The following is a 26,753-nucleotide window of genomic DNA, read 5'->3' as shown; positions in this document are numbered from 1 at the left end:
CAAAAGTAAAAGAAATTCAGATACATGCTACCCCATGGATGAATCTTGAGAACATTATGCTAAGTGAAATAAGCCCATTGCAAAAAATTAGTACTATCTGACTCCGCTTATGTGAGGTATCTTGAGTAGTCACATTCACAGAGACAGAAAGAATAATGGTGGTTCCAGAGACTAGGGAAGAGGAGAGTGGCAAGCATTTGTTTACAGGGATAGATGTACAGTTTTGCAAGATGTAAAGAATTCTGGAGATTGGTTTCACAATAATGTGAATGTGGTTAACACTGTTGAACTATATACTTAAAAGCGGTTCAGATTGTAAGTTTTATGTTATTTGTGTTAAAAAATTATTAAAAGGATTACAAAGAGAGTTAGTGATGATCCTAGCTAGAAAGGTATGGGCAGGTTCAGTCCTCTTACTGCAAGGAAAAAAATACATGTACTGTTCTGACTTGAGTCAACCCATATCTATTTTAAGTAGAAAAATTGAATGAGCCTGCCAACAATAACTGACTTGAAGAGAAAATATTCTGGATGGGGCATTAGTTATCCAGAGAACATGGTGCTTAAGTTTTTGATTTGTTAAGTCAATATATAATGTCCTATGATTCATCATTCCAAGAAGGAAGTAGGAATATCAGGAGGGTAAGTCCCTTCATTCTGTGTTTAAGTTGACACTAAAAAACAAAATGAAGAACTAAGACAGGCAGAGCAAATCAGAATGCCTCCTCAAATGGTCTAACACAGTGTATAGGATAAAGCAAATATGGTCCTTTTTTACTTGCATTATCAAACATTTGCTTAAATATTCAATAATTTTGGTAGAATAGATTTTTAGCCTCAGTACTGTTGATTGTTAAAACAAAAGGAAAAATATTTCTATGTCTGTTTTCTGGTTTCTATGGAAAACTAGAAGAAGTTGAATATACAACAGCATTTTAATTTTTTGTATAGTTTAATGTTTATAAAGCAAGAAATAATAAAGTGTATATATTATTTGCTTGCTTTACTTTGGTCCTGCTTTCCAGCATTAAAAAGTAATCCTTTATATGATCTTGTTTTATTACAACAATAAACCAGAAACAAAATCTTAAAAAAATACACTCTGCCATTAAGTAACCTTTTCTTTTATCTTTTCATAGTTCTCAAAGTTCCATTGATTCTTGTTTATTTTTTTCTTATAAGATATTGGTAGAATTGCAGGTGGAATAGAAGGATAACACAAAATCACACATACTCTTTTTGTTGCATGTCAAGTTTATATTTTCTGTTTTTTAAAAAAAGAACAGCTACATTCAAGTGTTAAAAGCATTGTAAGTAACAAAGAGATTACACACAATACTAAGGAAACTTCTTGAAGATTTTTCTGTGTTCCCAAGCAACCACTTTTACTGATTTTTTTCTTAAATTTTCTGAAAATTGCCAATGAAAAAACTGGTTATTTAGACATAGTCAGGAATTATGCATTATAAGTGAAAGACTAGAGAGAGCTTTTTGAGACTTAGTAAGGAAAAAAAAGGAGGCCTGGATGAAGACGTGGGTGATTTTGTAACTTGGTAGGTGTGTCCCAGAGATGTTGTAAATGAGAACCTAATAAGACTAAGATAAAAAGGTAGACAAAAGAGAAAGTGTCCCTTATGGGACTTTCATTAATGGAAGCTTTCTATCACAGATAAGACTGCTTTTGTGTCATGTGTATATGCAATTTGAAAAATCACACATATTGATCAACTTTACTTTGCTGATCACATCTGCATAACTCAGTGCTCATTTCAGTTTACTAACTATCCCTGAAGAATTCTACTTGTCAGAACTTCCTCAAAGTGTTTAACTATTCCTGTTTCATGATAGGTCTTAGCTAGGGAGAAAAATCCATGATGACTGATCAATACATACTCAACAAAATTTTATAAGAATAAGTAAACATCTGTATAACAATTAACATTTTAAACTTTTAAAAGTAACTTAACTTTTTATTTCTATATGAACAATTCCTGTTAAGAAAATAAAATAGTATTCCTTACATGATTAGTTTATGAGACACAGTTGAATTTGGATGTGTAGTAATCTCAGCATATCAGTACCCTAAAAGACCACACTGTCCAAATCATGACTTTTTGTATAGCTTTGACCATTACATCCTAGGTTCACAAGTACAAAAATAGATATGCAAGATCAAAACAACCATTTTGGAGGACAGTTGGGCAGGAAAACTAAACACATCCTGCCTCATGACTTGACCACCCTATATCATCCAAAAATACATCCAACAGCAATAGACGCTTACTTCCATCAAAAGACATGCACAGACTTATTCTAAGCAACTTTATTTATGATAACTTGAAACTATTGCAACCCAAATATCCATTAACAGGAAAAGTTATGAGTTATATAATATAATGTAATGGAACACTATACAACATTAAAAGATTTATAGCTAATACAAGAATAAATCTCACAGACATGTTGACCAAAAGAAGATAAAGAAAATGCATAGTGTGTGATTCTACTTATTAGAAATTCAAGAAACATCAATGTTGATAAACATCAAAATAGTGATTATTTTGACAGAAGTGTGTAATGGGAATAATTGACTGGGGAGATTACCTCTATATGTACACTCTCCTATAACTACAATCCAGATCAAGGAATGGAGGCTTCCATTTCCCAGTTCCATTCCACAGCCCTATCTTAATAAGGGGAGAAACATATGCGTGCGTGAGCGTGCGTACATGCACACACACACACACACACACTCCAGCTATTCACTTAAGATTAGCATGGTTTATATACTTTATCTTTCCTGAATCTTAAATAACAAATTTACATAAATGAATAAAGGATGCACATAAGAAGCTTAACTCCAAGATACCAATTCAGTGATTACAAAGGCCTAAGAATGTTTTTTAAGTTTACGCCAATGTATATTTTCATGTTCTTCTACCAAAGGGTAGTTCACTAATGGATATGTGGGTATTCAGATTTGTAGAGTACCAAAGGTTTGGCAGTCACATTTTATTTTGAAAAATCTAGTGTTTTAAGCCTATTTGCCTTGGTAGATTTGTATAGAATACATAAACTTACCTGTTATTTTATATTACAAATTTACTTTGATTCTAATGTGCATACAAAAAATTTTTTAAAGTGAAGGAAGATTTAAAAAGATGCTTATCATTTTCATACCTGAACACTCCAAATATGATCTCTTACATCAGTCATATGATGTATCAATTTAATTGGATCGTTCTTTACCTTAGTAGCATGTACAATAATGATGCTTCTAATATTGGATAACATCTTAGATTCAAGGAAGGTTAACAGACATTTACAAAGCTTTAGTCTTTTGCCATACACTTGACACGTACTCATGAGTATTCATAGATATTAGATTTTGAGAGGATTCACAGACCCCAAAGTCTATAATAACCAGACCAGGAATGAACAAGTGAAGCAGACCAGATGGCAATTCACACATGAGTCACATCAGTGGTGGCCTTCCAAAAGGGCAACCATGCCTCAACACCAGGAAATGGGTCCTGTGCATAAATGCTGATGTAGTATTGACAGATCTAATTTTTTGGAGAGAAGCTAAAAGCTCCAACTTATTGTGTGAAATTTCCTAAACTGTAAATGGTGGTTCAAGTAGAAGTCATGTCTGTGAGCTGAATCTAGGCCATGGAATGCCTGCATGTGACCTTAGGCTGAAGGGAAGTTCTATGAGGGCAGGGATCTCATTGGTCTTGTTTGAGAATCACAAGTATCTAAAATGGTACCTAATAATGCAGTAGGCGCTCGATAAATATACATTCTATGAATACATAAAGATGACATTGAATCCGTCTTACCCATGAGCACAACATACAGAGGAGAAATGTATATAATTTTATTTGTTTTTTAATTCAATTTTTTTTTAATATTCACAACTTTTTTATTGTTGTGCTGGGTGGGGGTATACTGTGGCATTTACAAAAGTTCTTACAATATATCATACTTGAATTCATCCCCTGAAATTTGTATAATTTTAAAATGCCATTTCTGATAATATGGAAGTAAACTATCTTACAATTACCATTAAGTAACTTTTTTAAAACTTGACATATTTGGAAATTATTGAGGGGACAATTCTATAACGGTCAAAAATTGTTTCATGCTGCTGACTATCTAATTCTTACTTAACCTTCAAATTTATGTCCTTTATCTGTAATTCCCTTTCTGAGAGCAGTACTCCCTCCTCATAGACTCTCAGGACAGTGTGCCTTGCCTCCACCAGTCCTACCTGATGTGTGCATCAATGTACACATCTTCTTTCCTTCTGGGGCTACAAACTTCCTGAGGGCAGTCAGCTGTCTGACTTTGTGTACATTGGCATCCACATCCAACATGTGATTGTCATCTTAATTGCATTGTGATATTAAATCGGATAAGTAAAGGACTCTGGTGTTTTCTCTGCTTTTGGTGTCTATATTCTTCACTTTTTCTAGAATAACTTTCAGTTTGGCACTGATGCCCTACTACCACCCCACTTCTATATTCAGGAAATACTTTAGGGTTCTCTTTTAGGACCAAGCCACTGTCCTAATCTGCAGAAATTTACCAAGCAAACAGACATATATGTGTAATTGTGTATTAAATTCCATAATAAAGGGGAAATGCACTGTGAGAATATGGAGGGCATTCAGTATGATTAAGAAGTCCTGGAAGCAAAGAACTTGCCTAGGGTAGCATCAGGGGAGAGTTTTCTCCTACATAAGGAGTAGCTGTCTAGATAACTTAAATCGTCCAGATTCATGGGTTGCAGAATGGGTCCTGCATCTCAGTGGACTGGTCTCTCAGGCCCAGTACTTATATTCTCAACAAGGAAGCCATCTATGACATCTTAAAAGGCAGAATAAAAACAGGATTCCAGAGCAGGTGAAGAATCACAGCAGATGCTCACTCTCCTTTCAAATGTGTGTTAATTACTAGAACTGGAACTGAAAGGAGACAGCATGCCTTTTCAACATCAGAAAGACCTGTAAAATTTTAAATCAGACGGTAAGGAAGGCAGGCAGGACTACAAGATCCTAAAGGATAAATATTGAAATAAGATCCTTTGGTTCATAAAGGCATCTGAAGGAAGATAGGAAGAAGGATCCATTGTAGTTCTAAAAGATTAAACGTTCAGTGTAGAGAATAGAATGTCTTAATGAAAGAGTGAGGTTGATACCACTCCCATGGCTCTGCCTCAGTCCCAAAGGGTCAGCAATGAGAGCCACCGAAGACATCTGTACAGAAAATCTGGAAATTATGTCAATTTCCTAATTTTCTAGTGTAATTTTAATACTCCTCTTTGAGGAAAAAAAAAAGTCAAGTCACTGAAGAAATGCTGATTCATTCCTTCACTAAGTGTAAGACACCAATCTAGAGATTAGATATGTGTAATTTTACCCCCAAATCCTCACCCTCATGGGGTCCTTTTTCTTGGAGGAGTGAAAACACAGGCAAAAGTACCTATTGTTAGAGAGTCTTTAACTGTTTATGATACTTAAGCTAGATATTGGACATTTGCTAACTAGGGCAATGTTAACAGTAAAATTACTGCTTTTTCCCCAAATAATTCTCAAGAGTTTATTGTTAATGTGAACCTAACCAGAAATGGCCTCTTCCCCCTTTTATAATCATAAATCTTGCACTGGGGAGATAAGGTATGATATCTATATGATACCTACTACACTTTAAATTGTCACACTTTACATATGAGTAGACACCATGCAAATAAGTGTATACATTAAAATTGGACAGCACTTAAAGAGATTTAATAATTCATCCCATTGCCTCTGCAAATAAAAGTACCAAAGTCCCATTTATGCAATTGCTAAAATATGGTGGATAATGATCCATTCATGTTTAATATGGCTAATAAATTTGAAAGTTCACACTTTTATTGAAAACATTTCTATAAAATGCAGTCTTGGAGGACAGATTGTTAAATTTAAGTATTTTATAAATTAGAATTGTAGATTGCAATGTGATTAGTGGCAGCGCTGTGCCAAGAGCCATCTACCAACTTACCTGCATGCCTTTAAGCACTTAGCAACAGTTTTCATATTTCACTTTTATGTGCAACCAAATTGCACACAATTTTAAGGGGAAAAATTAGCATGGTAACATAGTAATGATCATAGTAAATATTGGGTTCTTCTCATTGACTTATATTACATACAGTATTTCAGAAAAAAATGTTTCTTGGTCTAACTATGTTGAAATATTTTACCTATAGAATTTATGTGAAGAATCTCTCTCTCTCTCTCTCTCCTTCTCTCTCTCTCTCTTACACACACACACACACACACAAAGGTCCAGACAGTTTGAGGTATAAGTTTTAGAAGGCATAAAATCCTATTAATAATTCCATCTGCACAGGCTTTAACAAAATATTGTATAGCTCAGGATACTCAAAGAATTCTTTATTTTTTAGGTGAGTTCCATAAAATTTTGAGAGAAATTAATTAATGCCCATTTGTTTTAAAAGAGCAGAGGCAGAGCAAGCTAAAATGCATTTTTGCAATTATTATATAAAAGTCTTAATGTTCTTTCTACTGATTGCCCTCTGAAGTGATTGAAATGTATGAATTTCTGAATTTTATGTAGTATCAATATGAACTTTATGTCTCATTTTCTTTTCCCATTAAGATTCCAGAAACTTATTTCATTAGAGATCCCCATACATTCCTCCTGACAAAGGACTTTATTAAGGTATATATGGCCATATTTAGTGTTAAAAGTGTTCTTTTGTGTTTACTTGCACGCATGAAATCACACATTAGCATTTCCAGATTTACCCAGCTTCTGGTAATAAGAATGGTGATGTGGCTAACTGAAGCATGTTTGGAAGGAGAAGCAACGCTTGTCTACAAAATACTAACACTTGGATGATTCTGCACCCTGGGAAAAGAGCACCCGGCGAATTTTCTGGCCTTTTTTCATGGCTGACTTGGAATACACTTGCATTGTCAAGAGTGTGTTGACCTCTCTGTTTGACACATATTGATTATGACAGTCACCCTCCTTGCCCTGCAGGCCATGGAAGCGCAGATACAGAACTTTGGACAGACACCATCTCAGTTGCTTATTGAGCCACATCCACCTCGGAGCTCTGCCATGCACCTGGTAAGACATATCAGCATACTTAGGGTTTTTTCTTTGTACCTGGGCATATAGCAAATAAAATATTGATCTTAGCAGCATTTTTAAAGGCTTTCCACTTATTTGGTTAACTCTCCAACCAAAGGACATACTGATACCCCAGGCAGAAACAGAAAAGACAGTATAATTCTTACTTTTTAGTCTTGCATATTAAGCTAGCCCAATTTTGGATTCACATAAATAGCCATCTTCTCTGTGTATGTCACTACATAAACTCATTCACATACATACAAGCATACAAACACATATTGGCACCAAAATTAAATTAGATTTGTAGATTATAGTGAAAAATATAAACACAATATAATATTGCCAAATTTCCTTTTGAGAGGCAGGGCAAGGTAAAGAGAGTCACTCATTTTAAGAAAAAGAAAGAAATAGGAAGGTAATTTATGGCCTCTGCAGAGACAAAGGACCCCAAAGCCAGACATGGGCCAAACATCATTCCTGCCACTAACTAGTAAATGACTGGGGCAAAATACCTAACCTCTCTGTGTTCACAACCCAGCATCTGTAACTTGGGTATAAAACTATTACTTCCCACTAAGAATTTAATAACCCAAGTCTTCATAGCACTTAGACAAGACCTTGTAATACAGATTCTCAACAAATATTAGCTGACATCCTCATCAGTAGCTACTGACATTAAACCTTTATTCCCATTTTGCAAAGGAAAAATGCTTATTCTTTTCCTCTTAATCTAAGTTTTAAAAGTCCATCCTCATAATAAAACAGTCACTTTTCAGTTTATCAGCAGATATGTAGCTTTAATAGGTTTTTTAGACTGTGATTTTTTTCACTAGTTTTTTGGCTTATATACTTAAAATCATTTCCAAAATAAATTCAGTTCAGTTTTTGTATGGTGACCAAGGCAATAAGTACATTCATGTTGGAGTGAAGAGCTCTAAAATTATGACCCATGTATAAATAAATTTATATATTGTTGTTGTGATGAAAGAATTGTTCGTGCCTTTTATTTCATTTTAAGAAATGACCAATTATTTAACCAAAAGTTTTTGAGCCCCCTTCTGTGTGTCAGATATGATGCTAAGCAGCAGAGATGCAGAGACTAATACATCCTCATATCTCCAAGGAGCCTATACTCAAAGTCCTGTGGAAACACATAACTAAACATCCTTCTTTTAAAACATTTTTTCCCTCTCTATCATAGCTCAGCAAAACAGTTTCAGCCCCCTCGAATGGCCACTAATGCACCCTTTGACTGCACTTGGTCCTGCTGTGTGATAAAATGGAAAGGTTTCACAGAGCACAGATCATTCCCAGACAAATCCTCAACCACACCACACACATGGAGATGAAGTCTCGGAGATTCATGTGGAAAATAGGGCATTTTTTAATAAACTGTCCGAGACAATATTTCTAACACTTCATTTTATGAAATGGTTTGGCAGGAGTTTTATTCCTGTATTCATTTTCTCTGTATAATAATAATAGTAATAGCAGCTATCCTGGAGGAATGCCAAGTCAGAATTCATTACTTTTCTATGGGAAATTGTTACAGACTAAATGGACATGGAGCTATTTAAAAAGAAAATCGGAACTAAGTTCATGTCACAGGGGAGTCACATATAGAAGAAACAATTACAATACATGTATGAAGCTAAATGTTTATTTTCAGCATTCTTATTCTCTGCTTGTTGTATAATGGTATTTGTTGTGCTGTCTACTTTCTATCAATCCATATGGTAAATGTTTGAGAACAAAAGTTAAAAGAGAAAAAGTGTTAGCCCTCAGTAAACTCGCAATCTAGAAGAGAGAGGGGAGCATAAACTATAAACCGTCGGTCAGCACCAGAGTAGAAATGTGTGCAAAATACTGACTGGGAAGTGCTCAGGCTGCTTTATGGAGGCTGCTATATTTTAATTATTCAGACTGTGGTGGTGACCCCAGATAAGCAGACAGAAATGAAGACATCACTCAATTCACTGTGTGTTTCAAGTAAACAATATCAGCCACTGATTGACTAATTTTTCCACCTACCTGATTTTTTTTTAACAGTACTGAACAATTAGTTACATGTTGTGGCCATGTCTATGAGCTAACTTTTCACATGGCAGTTTGGCCACAACAAATTGAGGCTGATTATTAGCAATCTAGTGTCCTGTTGCAGTTAACGTCTCAGAGTCCCTGCTCTGTCTTCTCTGTGTCATCCTCAAGTGAAAGTTCCTGTGTTTGGGGCAGACACAGGCCAGTAGGACAGTTCAGATTGCTCAGCTCTCCCTGCATGTGCTCATGCTTGCCTATTGTAGCCCTCTTCTCCCCACACCTTCCACTAACTGTGTTATTCCTTTTGTTTCTTTTTGTTCTCTTCCCTTTCTACTCAACAGTGTTTCCTTCCACAGAGCCCACTCATGTTTAAAGATCAGATGCAACAGGATGTGATAATGGTGCTGAAGTTCCCATCAAATTCTCCAGTGACCCATGTGGCCGCCAACACCCTGCCCCACCTGACCATCCCTGCAGTGGTAACAGTGACCTGCAGCCGACTGTTTGCAGTGAACAGATGGCACAACACAGTAGGTACGTGGGCCTAAACAAAGCACTCACTAAACCGCTAATGTGAGAAAGGTGTGCTGGGGCGCTCTCATGCCAGATCAGCTACAAAAAGAGCAGAGCAGATCATTGCCAAGCCCAGCTAAATGACCCTGGCTGTCTCGTTTGCTGCAGCAAACTGTATGACACTGCTCACAGAAGGCTTGGTGCATGGTTAAGTACTCAGTACATATTTGATAAATGGAAGCAGATTTACAAATAAATCAGATCCTCTCACCTACCAAAAAACCCTCAAATTTTATCCCATATTAAACAAAAGTGAGCCTGAACCTGGATTTTCTGGATGGTAGTTTCAAATTTTCCTTCTTCGGGGTTGGTGGAGTGGCTCAAGCAGTAAGAGCGCCTGCCCAGTAAGAGTGAGGCCCTGAGTTCAAACCCCAGTACTGCCAAAAAAAAATTTCTTCAGTGTCAGTAATTTATTTAATAAATATCATGTGTCAAATAATCCTAAACACTTGGAATATAGCAATGACCAAGACAAACACCACCTCTATTCTTGTGCAGCTTCAAGTCTCTGAGAAGAGGCTAACTCAAAATTGCTTCGTGATTTCACATGTGTATTCTCCAAATTCATTTCTGCCAGCCCAGCAGTGTGTCTTGAAGAGATATAATGCTTCTACCAGTATTTAGACATGTTGATACTTAACCAGGGCAGAGGCAAATATGACCAAATGGTTTAGTTTGTCCAGCTAACCACTTAAGTTCTCCCTGGAAGCCCAGGACTCCCACTGTCTCTAAGACTGAACAGATGAGCCATGCTGAATTAACCTGAATCCTTCTATTCTACTCACTTCTACCTTGCTTTGAAAAATTCATACCATAGCTTTATCTCCAAAGGGTTTCTACATGCACCTATTTTATGGTTATTGATGACATTATCACCATGGGGTAGCACTACTTCCATTCAACTAGAAGTTTGCAGCAAACATCTTCAAGGAAAAAAATATAACTTCATTATTCATAGGGGTCTTAGCGTCTAGAAATACTTTGCATTGAGAGAAAACTATAAATGGCTAAATTTATTCCTTAAGATTATACAAAAGTGTTATATACTATATATTATATATTGCATGTTTTATATGTGTATACTATAGTCACATGTGGAAAAGTATGACTCATGAACTCAGTTAAGCCCTTCATGTTAATCTGCTGAAAGTGGCTTTTAGTGAGGAAGATTTTAGGTGTGGCTCAATTTTATATCTTCAATTTGCTTGTCATGAAAGAGGGCCCTCTTGGGTGGGAGTCCCAGCTTCCACCGTGCCCTAACCCATATCATCTGTTCTTTGAAGTGCAGCCTTTTCTTTGATTTCAGGCTCATTGGTTACTTGGAGTCCTTAGCTTTCTAATGAGTTCAAAAAATGTTATGATCCTCTGTTTTATCAGTCTTTTATACATCTTAAATAGAAACATGAAGTCCCTGCTGTGATGATTTTTTTAAGACTACCTACAAAGTCACATAATATGACAGAATCATCCTTAACATAGTTCACCAAAACTTTTAAGCCAATATAAATTTTGTGCAATCATCATTAAATGCTCTTCATTAGGAAATTCTTATTTTCCAATAATTTCATGAAAGTCTCTTTTTAAATCTTTAGGTCTCCGAGGAGCTCCAGGATACTCATTGGATCAAGCCCATCATCTTCCTATTGAAATGGATCCCTTAATTGGTATGCTAAAAAATAAATTTTCATGAATACTGACTGTCCACACATCATTACATGGTGGTTTTTCACAAAAGTTAAGTTTCCTGCCACAAAATTAATGTACAAATAAAATCAAATTACCATTAAGGAACTGTGCAAATCATATGTTATCTAAGAACTTTTTGTTACTAAAACAATTATTGGTGACATTTTCTTGATACCTTAGGAGGTCATTTAAATTGCATATAAACAAGGTAAAATATTAAAAGTGTCTTTGGTTTCAGAATAAAATATTCTTAACTTTATATTATTTAAGATACAAGGATTCAAAGAGATTGTTAAAGGAAACTAATAACTGAAGAAAATATTTTTTAGAAATCTATTCAGTGTGTCTAAACATTTTTAAAGTAAAAATTTCATATGAATTGCAAACTCAAGAGCTATAACTCTTTGTGGAAGATATTAAAAATACTTTTAAATGATCACATGCCATATGGTCCCTAGCAAGCCCCTTAATGGTTCTAGGCCCCTCAGTTTCTGTGAGATGGTTTATAATAATGTTTATTCCACCTATTTGTGGGGGTCATTCAGAAAATTAGAAAAAAAAACCAAAAATGCAATGAAAAATTATTACAGTATATACAAGCTAAGTTTCCTTTTATCTTTGAACCAAGCGATAGGATATAGCCTTCTCTGTTAGGTAATTTTACACCTAAAAAAAATAGCATTTACATACCTTTCAGAGTCCAGTCTAGCTATTTCTCTGTCTAGCAGACATTGACAATGAGATACATAGATAGTGTGTACCCATAGAAAAATGTATACCTCTATTATAATTAACCAAGTGCCACTTAGATCATTTTCCAGTGACCTAGGACCTTTGGTTTGCTTTTCCCTTACTGCCTTTCTTACATACTTTTTCTTCTATTGCTTACCTTCCCCAGTAATTATTTTTATAGTGTTAGTAGATAGCTACAAATAGTAGCACTTAGATTTAATTGGTACTAGAGAGTGGTTAGTGGCAGTGACCTTCTACATCCGTATTTCCTGTTTAAGAATTCAGTCTAGGGATTTTGCCTGAAAGAAATGGTGTAGCGTCGGGGACAGGCTGGCATCCAGACAGGCACTGGGGAAATCAGATGTGTCTCTCAGTTCCTGGCTTTATTCAGATTCAATCCCAGTGTGATGCACTGATTCTTTGCCTGTCTCTTTCCTCCTCATCTCTCTCCCATCTTTTTTATTCCTCTCCTCCCCTGCCAGTCCATGCTGCAAAGGCCTTCTGTTGGTTGACAATCCAGGTCTTCAGAGCTGCTGACCTAAAGCTCCCTGTGGGGCTTCCCATATAACAACTTCCATCGCTCGAATCTCTACCCTCCTCTTTTCACATGAATTGTAAATGTCATCAAAAATGACAGATTGGGGCAAATATTAAGATATCTTTTTCTTACATACATGCTTCATATAACATTTATCCCTCATATGGTTCTTATTGGACACCATGCAGAGTAAACAGCTAGAGAATCAAATGCATTTAAATATTTGATTATGTTTTAAATTCATTGTCTTGAATTCCTCATATGATTATTAATTATTCTTGGTAGAAGAATAATTTGAAATTCTAACGTAGTCTTTAAATATATAATATGGTTCACAGGTAAACACAGTTACTAAGGAAATGTCTATTTCTGAAAGGAAAATGTAAAATCCTAATAATCATGTAGCTTTAATTACCTATTACTAGATAAAGCATAAAAGTACTCTTTTCCTTTTATGAAGGCTTGGCGAAATTCTTCTGAAATCTTTCTTTAAATTCTTTTTTTCTATTTATTTTTAGCCAATAACTCTGGTGTGAACAAACGGCAGATCACAGACCTTGTGGACCAGAGTATACAAATCAATGCACATTGTTTTGTGGTCACAGCAGATAATCGCTATATTCTAATCTGTGGATTCTGGGATAAGAGCTTCAGAGTTTATTCTACTGAAACAGGTAATCTCAACTAATATTTTATTCTCTTTAAAATGACTCTTGTCAAAACCAGAGCTTAATATGAGCTTAATATGAAATCATAGAGTGTAGGCATTTTTACCATTTGCTTACTTTGAATCAGTGGTCAAGATTCAAATTCAATGTTTACATTGTAAGCTAAGTGACTACTTTTACCACAATCCATTCTGAGCTTTAACATGATCCCTGAGTTCATAGGGAAAATGGTGCTTTGACCCCTTCCCAAATGTATAGCCATTAAAAGACCTTAAACATCTCCTCAGTCTGGTCCAAACTTGGAAAAGTCATGAGTGTATTATTTTATAACACCTCTTCTTAACAATTCTAAATCACATTCCTGTGTCAGTTTTCAGAGATTAGAAAGCACCTTTAAGCTAGATTTTTTTTAACCTTATAAATTTGAGGGTCTATAGATTCATTTTTCATGAATATAGTAAAATAAAATTATTACCATTGAAAGAAAATGAGTAAATTAAATGACACTGTTGTTTCTGTGCTGCAGGCAAATTGACTCAGATTGTATTTGGCCACTGGGATGTGGTTACATGTCTGGCCAGGTCTGAATCCTACATTGGTGGAGACTGCTACATCGTGTCTGGATCCCGAGATGCCACCTTGCTTCTCTGGTACTGGAGTGGGAGGCACCATATCATAGGAGACAACCCCAATAGCAGTGAGTGCTTTTCTAGAATCCTCCTATCAGAGTATAAGTTTACTTAAATCTATTTTGCCTTTTTGATTTTCCTAAAACTGCAAGCATTTTAAAATATGAAAGCTTAAGCAGCAAAAAAACTTTATTGGAATGTAGCCACAATCAAAGTGGCCTGGGAAGACTCAGAGATCCCTGCTCAGCCAACTTCACAACATCCAAAGATTCTTCATAAATTTCACCTGGTCCATTAAACCTCATTATTTCTCTCAACTAAATATAATCTCCTCTGAATTTCATTTGTACCTCAGTCATTTACTGCTTTCTACAGTAAATTTATCCATTTATTTATCTACAAGCAATCATTGAACGCCCCTTCAGATCAGGCATCAGGGATGCAAAAACTGAATAAGAATGTTTCCTTGCTTGTACTGACTCCTCAAGTACTTTTTACTCATCAGTGCTTCTTAAAGATGTCCTGGAGGGAAAAAGACAGGACTCCCTTGTAAAATTATTTGGGAAAACATCGCATGTTAACTTTCTTTGAAAGTCCAACACAAATAAACCTGCTGACATTTGTTGAACCCAGTCTCTGAAACTTATTTTCCCACGGAATGTTTTGTTGCTGTGAGAGCAGGTTTCACAGTCCTTGTAACAGCGCAGGTACTATTGTCCCTACAAAACGCTGATGGAGATCATGAGTGTCTCTGGGTTCTGGTGTAGCTGCGCAGGAGATTTCCTATGAATACTGTTAAATGATTGAAATGCTAGATAAGAGATTGCCAAGAAACGATTACTGCTTTCAGTTACCAAGCTTTCAGTAGTTCAAATGTCTGTGTTTCCTATAAAATGCAGAATGGTTTCTGTGAAGTGTTGAAATGTCAAGTGCCTAAGCCAAGGTTACTCAAGTTGTAATTCGTACATCAGTCACAACTTAAACAGTGCTCAAAACACAACTTTACAGAATATTGATGACAACAGAGATAAGAATTTCCTAGGAAACTCTGTGCATTTTCACCTGAAATCTTGTGAGAGGAAATAAGAAATCCACAGTGTTGTGTTCCACTTGCATGGCTGGAACTGGCCCCAGCTGTTCTAGGCTGGTAGGGAGCTGGGGATGGAGCAACCTGCACACCTGCCCCTCAAGTCCCACTCCTTCCCCCTGCTTGCACACATTTGAAACAATAATACCACAAAAATAGGAGATGGCTTTTGATTGGCAGGAAGCAAGGCCCCATCATAGTACAGGAAGAATATAGAAACATATAAACATATATACTGAAGAAGACCATTACCAGAAGATTAAACTAGACAACTAAATGATATGTGAAGTTTTATTATAATTGTCCATAGGTAGAGTTGAAAAATAACAAATGAAGAAACTAAAATGAAGTGTGAAGTAGTGTATATCTCTTGCATAGAGAGGAAGAGTGTAAATTAAGCATATGTGCCTTCTCTAAATAGTGAACATTGTGTTCTAATAACATCTAAATAATGTGATGTTGATTTGAGGGAAAATATTCAGTATTGCTAATCAGTTCAAATAGTTGTCAATTCTACATTATTAATGAACATCTTATTTGAAGTCCTAATAAGTTAACATCCTTGTTTGCGCTTCTAAAACCTCATCCTTAAAAAATTTCATCTCCAGCAGAATTCAAGTGTGTCTGTGTAAGCATGTGTATGTGTGTGTGTGTGTGTGTGTATAAGACACCTGATCTAACAATGATGGTTTTGTTATTCTCACACCTGGTACATTATCTCGTATACTTTGCCTAAATATATTTTCACACATTCCAAATTTTCTTTATTTCCATAGCAATGTAACATTATTTAGAAATGTTTAATTAAGCAGCAGTTCTGTGTACTATCTTAGACATATATTGACAAAATTAGACATTTTTATTATATTATTGTACTGGGGGTACATTGTGACATTTACAAAAGTTTTTGCAATATGTAATAGTTGAATTAATCTCCTCTACCATTCAAATTTAGACATTATAACATAGAAAAAAATGAAAAGAAATAGAATAGAGCTTTAAATATAACAAACATCTTCCAATGAAGCTTAGGAATGTTGCAAACTTTTTTCCCAAATAGGGGATTCATTTTTTAAAAGCTGCCATCTGGTAGCAGAGATAAAATATTTTTAAAATATACTGCTATGAGATAAAGAATTTTAAAGAAAAATGGTAAATAATTATTATAGTAATTTATAATATAGTAAATAGACTAAATTATAATAATTATCTGTATTAGCTACTTCATTTTCTAATGATCTTTTATTATTATTATTATTATTATTATTATTATTATTATTATTATTTTGGAGGGGATAGTCCTGGAATTTTGAACTCAGGACCTTGTCTTTGCTAGGCAGGCACTCTTAACACTGGAGCCACACTCCTAGCCCTTTTTGCTTTAGTTATTTTTCCAATAGGATCTCACATTTATGCCCTGGCCAGCCTGGACCTCGATCCTCCTATTTGCACTTCCCACTCTTAGTTGAGTAGACAGGTGTGCACCACCACATCCAGCTTTTATTGGTTAAGACAGTCTCCCTAACTTTTTGCCTGGGCTGGCCTCAAACTTCATTCCTTGATCTCCACCTCTGGAGTAGTTAGGATTACAGGCGTGAGCCACTGCACCTGGCTGTAATGATCTCTGAAACCAAAGGATAGTTGGTTGCCAATTGTAGCTTTGGTCCATAAGTTAGTATGAAAAGGTAAATATAATAATATTTAAAATATTTGAAGTCCCTTAAAGTAAAATACATAAATACAAAATGTTTACTTTATTCCTTAAGAAAAAAATATTAATATTGTATTGTTAAAAAGCAGTGTTTTTTAAGACTTAAATAAGGGCAAAATTATCCTTAAGAAGTTGTGACAGAAAATTATCAAGATATATTCTTCACTATTGCCTCCATCTGTAAGAATGTATTTTTTGATCAAAAGTTCTTGTTATCATTATGACCCTACACACTTGCATACAATCCACCCTGTCAAGACTTAATTAGGCATTTAATATGGCCATATGCAGTATGGTTTCTATTATCTTCATATAAGGGAAAAATATTCTTCTAGAATCAACAGGACAAGCACCAACAGTATGAGTCACCAAACCACTATGTACCAAATGCCGGCTCTGTGCCTGGTGCTCTCTTAGCAGTTCGGAGTGCTGGATAGTCAAAGGCCCTGGCCTGCAGTTAAATAAGGACATCTGTATTACGCTGATCACAAAACCTATTTTCCTGCTCCAATGTACTGAGTACACTGAATATGAATTACATGAATCATTAATTGTATCATATCATATTTTATACCATAAGTTCTTTGGTATCCATATAACACTTCACTTTATATCTTGGGTATAAATTGAGAATTATGTTTAAAAAAAAAAACTGGTTTCAGCATTTGACCACAAGGAAAATCAGTAAAATAAATAAATAAATAAGTCATACTTAGCATTCAGTTGAAGTAACTGATTTATGATTTACTTGTCATAAGTAAGAATGACCAATCTAGAGTGTATACATGCTCATAAGAGCAGCAGTACGTATTAGTCAGTTTGCTTTTTTTAAAGGCAGTCATACCACACAGTGAATTGACTGTCAGATCTGTGATCGACTGTGGTATTGACATAGACAGACATATATAGTTGTTGCCATCAGAAAACTTGCAATATGAAAGAAAAAGATCTTTTTTCTATTCCAGTTTAATCTACTCCAGCTACCAATTCATAGGTCAGAGAAGCAGGCTATATGTGTTTTCTATCTTATAATCCAATGCTACTCAAAACCAAAAAGCTAGTTATGTCAACATTTGTATTAGAGTGTGTGACACAATGCCCTTAGGTTTTGTGGGTTGTAAACATTTAACCTAAACTTGAAGAGGAATGCCTAGCATGAAACATAATACCCCAGCAGTTTTTAAAATTCAGTAGTTGGTCTTAGTATGGCCATTGAATGACTTTGTATGGCAGAGAAGCCAAATCATATTTGTTCATCATGAAATTATAGGATTTATCATCTAACTTATATATATATATATATATATATATATATATCACTGAAATCTCAAGATAAAGTCAACTGGCTTTAATATATGTTTCTTTTACATTATTGTTATTATATTATAATGATAGCTCAATTCATTCCACAAAGAAAAATAAGTCATCTTTGTAGATTTTTTAGGTTAGTTATAGAAAGGGCCTGTGGTTTCATTGTGTCCAATGAATTCCTCTGACTAATTTAGACATTTCAGAAATATTAGTCTTTTTCTGATTGTTTTTATTATTTTGATGAGTTTATCACAAAAACAATGAACATTTGCAGATTATTACACAGAGAATTTCAGACCATAAAAGAAATAAGCAAAGGCTACCTGACATATATTACAGTTGAATTTTAGTTATTTTATTAATGTATTTTATATTAATAATACTCATTTCAAACCTATGACTTTGAACATAGAAAATCATCTTGGAGATTTTAAATAGGTCCCTAACTAGATAACAGAGTTGCAGAGATGTGAGGGGCAGATGCTTTCATCTGAAACAGTCTTACACAAATTCTGAAACTAATTTCGAAGTGATAAAAATTAATTTGCGCACTTTAATTGGAAGCTGCCTGCTGCATGAAGGAAAGCAGAGCAGAGCAGGCAATTTGTGCTAAAAGCTGATTGAATTTTTTGTCAGGTAGGTATCTTGGACTTGGCCGTTTATCCTCTAGAGCCCTTCTTTGCAATATATTACAACCCATCTCTGACTGGTGTTCTTTAAAAGGATCAATGCTATTCCTGTTTGAATCCCTAGAGTCCAAAATTTCATTGATCTTGGGACTTGACATTTCTCATTACGCACTGTAGCTTCAACACGATAGTCACAAGAGGAGCAAGCTAACATTGTTGTGTCTTCAGTACACACTGAAAACAAGTTGGAACCTCAGCTCTAAAGCCAATCTGCTTTGAAAGTATGTAATTTAAATGTTTATACCAGACATAAGGTGCTTTATAGACAGCTTGATACATATGGAAATTTAAAAGTCATAGCAATATGAAACTTTGAAAGGAGATTTACTGTTTATCCTTTCAAATCACATCTACAAATACTCACTGAGAAATATGTTTCAGACATTGTTATGTGTTGTTCTTCCCCACTTTAAAAACACAGGTCTTTTAGCTCATGTACACTCATTATGCAGACTGTGAAAGGAGAAGCCAATTGAAAAGGGGCATCCAGCTGTGCACACATACCTTCTTTGGTCTCCTATTGTTTAGGCCTCAGCCCTGGATACTGACCCTCCTGCCAGCCACAACCTGTCAGGAAACATCTGCCAAACCACATCACTCTCTTTGTTTATACCCGGGCACTATCCAGTGGTATTACAAGAGATGAAAGCATGGACAAAGACCTAGCCCAGAGTTATTTTAAAGTACATTCAAATATATATGTATTAGACAAGTTCCTGTCACTTCTCATAACAAGGGTCTAGTAAGTGTTAAACTGGTTTTTTTAAAAATTAGTTTTCAGAGAAAGCACAATCAGAGGTATAATAATTCTCACCTTACATGACTCTCTGGGGTCACATGGCATGTGTGTAGTAGAACATCCTCACCCAGGTCTGGGACGCACTAGACCACTTAGCATCCACTCCCCAATCTAACTTCTGAAGACATTTTAGGGTTTGTGACTGGAAAGTGAGCTGCTTTCTACTTGGTCTCTGGTTTTCCTTTCCCTTTATGGGCCTGATTCTTCAAGAAAGGTCTTTGACCTGGATCAGAAGCAACATATATATATATATGATGTGTATATATCATATATGTGATGTGTATACATCATGTGTGTATATGTGTGTGTGTGTGTGTGTGTGTATAAATAACAATAGTGACTAAATTGTTCTCTGATCAGATAGCTTCAGCTTGCAGACCAGGAATTTCAGGGCACCATGCAGAGCCAGTTTCCTTGGGAATGGCAGGTGGATTGTTCTAATGTTGTTTTTGGAAGGTGAGAGAAGATTAGCGAGGTACTTTGTCCTGATCCAGGTTCAGGATCTCAGGGGAAGAGATTACCCTGAAACTTCAGTGCTCAAAGGAAAGTACAGTCAGTGTCATCTCAAAAGCAGAAAAAGAACTTAAAGTAACTAGGCTTTTTTATCTACTTGTTATAGAAGATGGATCTTCTGTTCCTCACTGAAGAATCTTCTAGACTTCATTGAATATTCTATAAGTATATAATCACTTGATGGACCACTGACATTTTTCAACCCATAGACTGTTTTTACTTGCGTTCCCTTGGGGCCTTGGGAAATGTGGGACCGGGCATATTTGCGATTTGAACCATACCTTTTTGGCAGCCTTGTGTTGTTGCTGAGAACTCAGCATCTTGATGTTAGGACTCCTCACTAACACTGTTCTCCGCTATCCCAGGAAAGTTTTAGCAAGATTTAAGATAAATCTTGACATTGCAGTGGCAATGAAATGACTATCCTTTAAATAAATACTTTATTCTGGAATTCTAAATTAAAAACCCATCACAGTTTATGTCAGTATAAGCAGAAACGAAAACAGCTTCCACCACAATTCTGCAATGACTTCACCAAGGTCAGAAATAAAACCTAAATGTCCTATGTCACCAAAAGGCTCGTCCTCTGACTTCAGCAGAACCATGCTAAGGAATAAATAGCTTAGAGATTCCACTGACCCTGTTTAGCTGATTCAGCAGGGCCAAAGCTTCCCCTGCACAAACGAGCTTTAAATAAGAACCATGAGTAATCTTTGTCCCTCATAAGCCATCTCAATGAAAAGTCTCCCTTTGTCAGTTCTGTATGAACAGTAGCATCTAATACCTTTATAATTTCTTTTTCATCCACTCCAACAATATTGAAATGACTTTAGATAAAAATGAGATGAACTCTTGTTTATTTTAAGCTTTTATATTTGGAATTTCTAAATGCTTGCCTATGAGGACTCTCAAAAGCAGACATGTTTGTTCTTTCTCATTCATAGCAATTCCATCACACAGAGAGCTCCTCCGATGAGGAAATGAGTAGGGATGAGGGCAACAGGGCTGGGGTCCTTGGAGGGAAGGTCTCATCTGTACCTCCCTCCACACGGGGCCTTTAACCTTGAGCAACATCCATCAATTGTGATGTGACAGTGATTTCAAGTGATTGTTGGGGTGTGTGACATCTGTCCCTGGCAATGAATATAGGAAATATGTTTTTCTCCTTTTTGTAGATTTCCCAACTCAAAAAACCTAGAATTACATTTTATTTACTTTTCCCCAGCTTAAGCTAGAGCTCTTTAAAGAGGGAAACAGTGCTTTCAGGGCCCCTAGACAATATCCCTTATTACTTAAGTTCTGCTGTTTATTCAAATGATCTGGGGAAATTATAATGAAGCAATAAAACATTTTAAACTCTCTGAATCAGATGCAGCCTTTAAAGAACTTATTTCCTAATAGAAAGCATATGGCATACATAAGAAATACTGTGAATAAGTTTTTACATTTTTTTCTCGATTCCCTACATTAGATTTTTTTTTTTTTTTTGATGGTGAAAGAGGTTGAGCTCAGTGTCCTTTCTGCCGCCTGAGCCACATTGCCAGTCCTTTTTGGTGTTGGTTATATTTTAAATAGGGTCTTACTGTATGCCCAAGCCTGCCTGCACCTAGATCCTCCTGTTTGAGCCCAGCGGGTATGACAGGCACACACCACCACACCCATCCATTAGTTAAGATGGTGTCTCATACCACAGTCCTCTCAATCTCTGCCTCCCAAGTAGCTAAGATTATAGGCTTGAGCCATATAATTTCAGGGTTTTTCAGTGTGCCAGTCTCTCCAGGATAATATAATCATTCAGAAAATTAAAGATAATAGTACAAATAAAGTTTTATTGATACTTAATTCTGTTTTAACTAGGGAACTCAGATTATCCTGGAAACATAATTTTATAAATTATGAACGTTTTGGAAAAATCCAGAACTACTAAAAATAGAAATGAATACCAGTATTCAAACCCATTACAATAATAATAATATGCCTAGAAAATCTCGGTGGGCTGCCAGCCGCCTTCTCCCACACTGTGTCTTAGAGATGCCTCAGAAGCAAGCAGAATGGCAGAATGGAAGTTGATGGGTCTGAGAAGACTCACGTAAAACTGTGAGAGATCCCTGAAGACCAAAGATGGGTATGTCTTAAGGAGGGGGAGATTGACAGACTAGCACCTTGCTAGGAAAAATGTTTTTCCTTTTGTCCACACTCAGCAGAAAATCAGCACCAGTCCAGCCATTCAGCTCTCTCACAGTGTCGCATCAGCACCAAAGCAGCAAGGTTTGGGAGGCAGGCGCACTGACAGCCCTTGAACTTCACGTCTTGAACTTACCCCCCACAATAAGGGCCAGAGGTTTCAAGCCAAGAGGCAGCCCTTGGAAAATGGAGTGTCGAGACCAAGGACCAAAGTACAGAGCAGTTCTCTGAGAGGCAGGATGAGGGATGAGGGGCTAACCCCATCTAAAACAGGAGTTCAGAAAGAAAAGCAGACAGCGCACAAAAAACTCAAGTGCTATAAAAGAAAGATTGCAAGCTGAGCACCCCTATTCCAGCTGGTACAGAATAAACAGAAGAGAAAAATAGAAGACTTCAAAACAGACATTATAGTCTCTAAGACATAAGATGGGGGAATGAAGGTTATTGGAAATGTTCTGTATTTCTTAAGCTGGGGATAAGTACAAAGGAATTTTATTCCTTTAATCTTATACATGATGTAATTTACTTAATATGTAATCAATATTTTAAATATCCTTTAACTCTTTAAAAACAAAGGAAAATCAGGGAGCTGTATGGAAACTACCACTTACCTCTTAAAAAGAATAAAACTGTCAACACCAAAAAGAAAAGAGGAAAGAAGGATGGATGGGATCTCAAACTCTTATGATGTGTTTTTGGTTCCCCTGAGCCCTAGCTTGAGAAACCTTGACTTTAATTAATTCATCTTAAAGTATATTTCAATTTTAAATTTTCATAGCAAAATATCACAGCATAGATTATGATAGCAAAAGAGAGTTTTCAGCTTTATAAGTGGTTTTCAGAAATTTTTTTATACTTACATCAAAATGCAAATCTGAAATTTAAAGTTTATCATAGAATTTCTTACTATCAAGAAAATATCCAAGCCAGGTGCCAGTGGCTCACACCTGCAATCCCAGCTACTCAGGAGGCAATGATCAGGAGGATGGCGGTTCAAAGCCAGACCAGGCAAATAGCTTGCAAGACCCTATCTTGAAAAAATCGATCACAAAAATAGGGCTGGTGGAGTGGCTCAAGGTGAAGGCCCTGAGTTCAAATCCCTGTACCACAAAAAAAAACCCACAGATTTCATGATACATAGACCCTAGATTGAGAAATATCAAGATTTCTGAAAGAGTGGCTGTTATTAGACCCAAGCTACACCATACTTTTGCAAGGAGAAAGAGTAATGGTTAATGAAACTGACAACGTAAAATGAAATAATTATATTAATATATGCATATTTATGAATCCTTGCTCTTTGCTGAGATACTATAGGTTCAATTAAAACTAATACATATGTGACCAGAAAGGTCAGTACAGTTGCCTCGATTTGTGTGATCTGGGCTTAGAGAGAATTCAAGCAAACCAGAAAGTAGTGAAAGTGAAAGTAAAGATTATTAGGAAAAGAATACCTACTGCTTGTGGTCTGTAGGATGAGAAGACAGGATTAGCTTTTGGGGCTTGAATACTTACTGAACTTTGTGAGAAATTCTAGCCCCAGGTCTAGCCTATAGGGCTGAGTTAAGTTCAAGATCTGTTATGCTTGAACAAAGCCTTTGTTAATCTCAGGATGGGTAGGGCCTCAAAAACATCTTAGGACCTCCTATGTTATTGTCGAACTATTTTGATGGAACAGAGGCTTGTCATCTATGAGTTGGAAAGTTTAATTACAATGTTTCCCCTGAGACCTATGATCTCTTCCTCCCATGGTCACCACTTATGTTTACCTACTACCTAACATTTGTCCCCATCAAGGACTCCAGACCTTAAAGAATCTTCCATTTAAAGATCCCTTTGCATATCCCCATCGCCCACGGCTAACTACTACCTATCACGTCCAAGGGGAGACAATGCCATACAGTATGAGTTTGAGTTTGATAAAATTGTTTTAAAAACTAAAAACAGCAATGTGAGAAGAACAATATAAGATATTAACAACTATAATGGTGCTAATGAGAATAGTGGGATATTGCAGCACATCAGCAAATGTTTACTGAATTTAATTGAGTGCCCTAGGTCCAGGATGCATCGTTACCAAATGTTACATGTCCTTTCTCATCACCCTCCAAGAGGTTTACTCCAGTCAATCATAGCTTCATGTCCTGCCCAACACTGACTTTCCCCTCCCTCCCTCCCTCCCTCCCTCCCTTTTCTTCTCTGGTTGGGGGGAGAGGGAGACAGGTAATGCCAATTTTATTCTCTAGAAAAGGGATCAGCGTATTATATAAGTCTGAAGAACATAATTTTAGACACTTTATTTTTTCCTTCAAGTTCACAAATTGCTTTCAAGTTGACAGCTTCCAAACAGCTACCCGATTTTCCTTTGTTTTTGGAATTAAAGGATTTTTAAATATTGATTATATTTAAGCATTTATTATCTATGTATCTACCAAAGGAAGCACCCAAAACCCTGCCCAAGACAGCACCACCCTCCACTTGCCTTCCACATTTCCTCTCTGACCTTCTCTTGCTTCTTTTTTCTCTAAATTACCACACCCCATGTTGGTAGCAATTTCTCATTTCATCCTAAATTGGCTTTTCCCAGTAGCTTTCCCAGTCAGGACAGGGGCACAGTGCCTTCTCGGGTTTGCTGAGGTTTAGTCACCAAATGTTCTGGTTTCCTCTTCACTCATGTGAAGATTGTTTTAATCCCCACTGAACTCTGTGTGCACACATTCCTGCCTCCTCACACTTGCCACCATGAGTGCCTCAACTGGTAAACCCATGGAAGGCCAAGGATGTGTTTGTGTGTTGTGTTTTCAACAGTTCTATGCCATACCTTGTATCTCTTCAGCCCTCCAACTTCTTATTCCTTCCTTACCCTCTTAGAAAATGATTCAGTCTGCAAGAGCACTTAGCAATGAGAATGCTTATGGAATATAATTTAGCCACATTTTTGAACTAGGTTTGTACAGTGAAGTGGAGAATTAAGATGATTTTCTCTTCCTTCATTAATGACTTTCCCCACACCCAACCCCAAAGAAATCGCCTCTGCCTGTTCTGTTTGGTGATTTTAGGTAACATTTTTAAATGGGTAAGAGCATGGATTTCACAATTAGAAAGCTGCCATTCAAATCCAACACTTGCAAGCTGCATGAAATTGAGAAATTGAATAACTTTGCATAGTTTTGGGTTTACAAGCCATAAAATAGGGATAATAGTACCTTGCCTCATAAAATACTAACATGATCACATGCCATGGCACATGTAAATGCCTTGGCTGACATTGAACCTGTTTCATAACAGCAATCAGGAGAAAAAGAATAGCTATTACACAGGACCTCACAGGATAACTTATCCTGTCATCTGAATAACCTGGGTAGTAGGGAGAGAGTACCTACGCCCACATCACAGATGAGGGAATAGCAGAAAGCGTGAATAACTGGCTATGATCACACAGCTAGTAGGTGTCCTTTGTAATCATTGATGATTGCTTTATAAAAAGTTGGATTCAGCGGTATAGCACTTTAGACTGCCCTTGGTCTAAAGTGACTCACTGCTGCTGTTTCTCACAGGTGACTATCCTGCACCGAGAGCTGTCCTCACAGGCCATGACCATGAAGTTGTCTGCGTATCTGTCTGTGCAGAACTTGGACTTGTTATAAGTGGTGCTAAAGGTCAGAAGTCATTTCTTTCATTTTAAATCTTTAGAAAAATGCAGCATTTTCTCAAGCTAACTGTGACTTATGATTTATTTATTTCAGGGGACTGTCTGTAGTCAAATGTAATTCCTAGGCCTTTTGCAGCTGTTCAGTTTTTGTTGTTAATATTTACTAGTATTAATATAAAATATAAATAAAGGTTTATGTAGGTTTTTGTCATCAGCCTTCTAACCATAACACTGACAAATTAAGTTACAACACATCCATATGATGCAGCTATTAAAAAGGACATTTAAAAGACAAAGGGGAAATGTCCCTGATGCAGTAGTGATTTGGGGCACATCAGACTTGTCTTTAGATCTACCTTCTTCTACATCCTTTGCTTTGTAAGGCTGAGGACTGTGGAAAGGTAACAAAGCTATTTGGCTCTTTTGTCTTTTTGTGGAAGAAATGCCATTTGGGGAAGAATGGGGAAACTCAGGTCCCGGTTCTGGCTTTCCTGACAATTCTCCATGGGACGACTCCAAGCAGAAAGGAGCCTGATGCTTGGGAGAAAGGAAATATCAATAGGAGGCAGGCAGAGTGCTGGGGAAGGCTGAAGGTGGCCAGGCCAGAAGTATAAGGTTACAGTTTTCATTTTAAGTACTATGGGAAATCATTGAAGTTTTTTAAGCAAAGTGATGATCTAGATGGTCAGATTTGGTTGTTGGAGCAAATTCTGGCTACTTGATGGAGAATGGATATAGTCTGAAGGCTAAAGACCATATTTGTTTGTGTTTTTGTTTTGTTATATTTTTTAA

At 36.3% G+C, this 26,753-nt stretch overlaps 1 protein-coding gene across 5 annotated transcripts in view; it reads left to right on the top strand.

Annotated features, from left to right (window-relative positions):
* Nbea (neurobeachin) overlaps positions 1–26,753 on the top strand; it is a 643,202-nt gene that overhangs the window by 609,773 nt on the left and 6,676 nt on the right. For 4 of the 5 annotated variants that reach the window (XM_074043550.1, XM_074043549.1, XM_074043552.1 and 1 more), the window contains 7 exons: positions 6,670–6,732; positions 7,057–7,146; positions 9,531–9,723; positions 11,355–11,426; positions 13,237–13,392; positions 13,913–14,083; positions 25,867–25,968. In XM_074043550.1, coding sequence (XP_073899651.1) covers positions 6,670–6,732; positions 7,057–7,146; positions 9,531–9,723; positions 11,355–11,426; positions 13,237–13,392; positions 13,913–14,083; positions 25,867–25,968 — 847 coding nt within the window. The remainder of the gene's footprint in view (positions 1–6,669; positions 6,733–7,056; positions 7,147–9,530; positions 9,724–11,354; positions 11,427–13,236; positions 13,393–13,912; positions 14,084–25,866; positions 25,969–26,753) is intronic. The other variant, XM_074043551.1, reaches the window with a different exon arrangement.

Source organism: Castor canadensis, chromosome 10 (genome assembly GCF_047511655.1).
Source record: "Castor canadensis chromosome 10, mCasCan1.hap1v2, whole genome shotgun sequence".
Lineage (NCBI taxonomy): Eukaryota > Metazoa > Chordata > Mammalia > Rodentia > Castoridae > Castor > Castor canadensis.
Note: the sequence above shows the minus strand (reverse complement) of the source record. Positions and strands in the feature narration are given on the sequence as shown.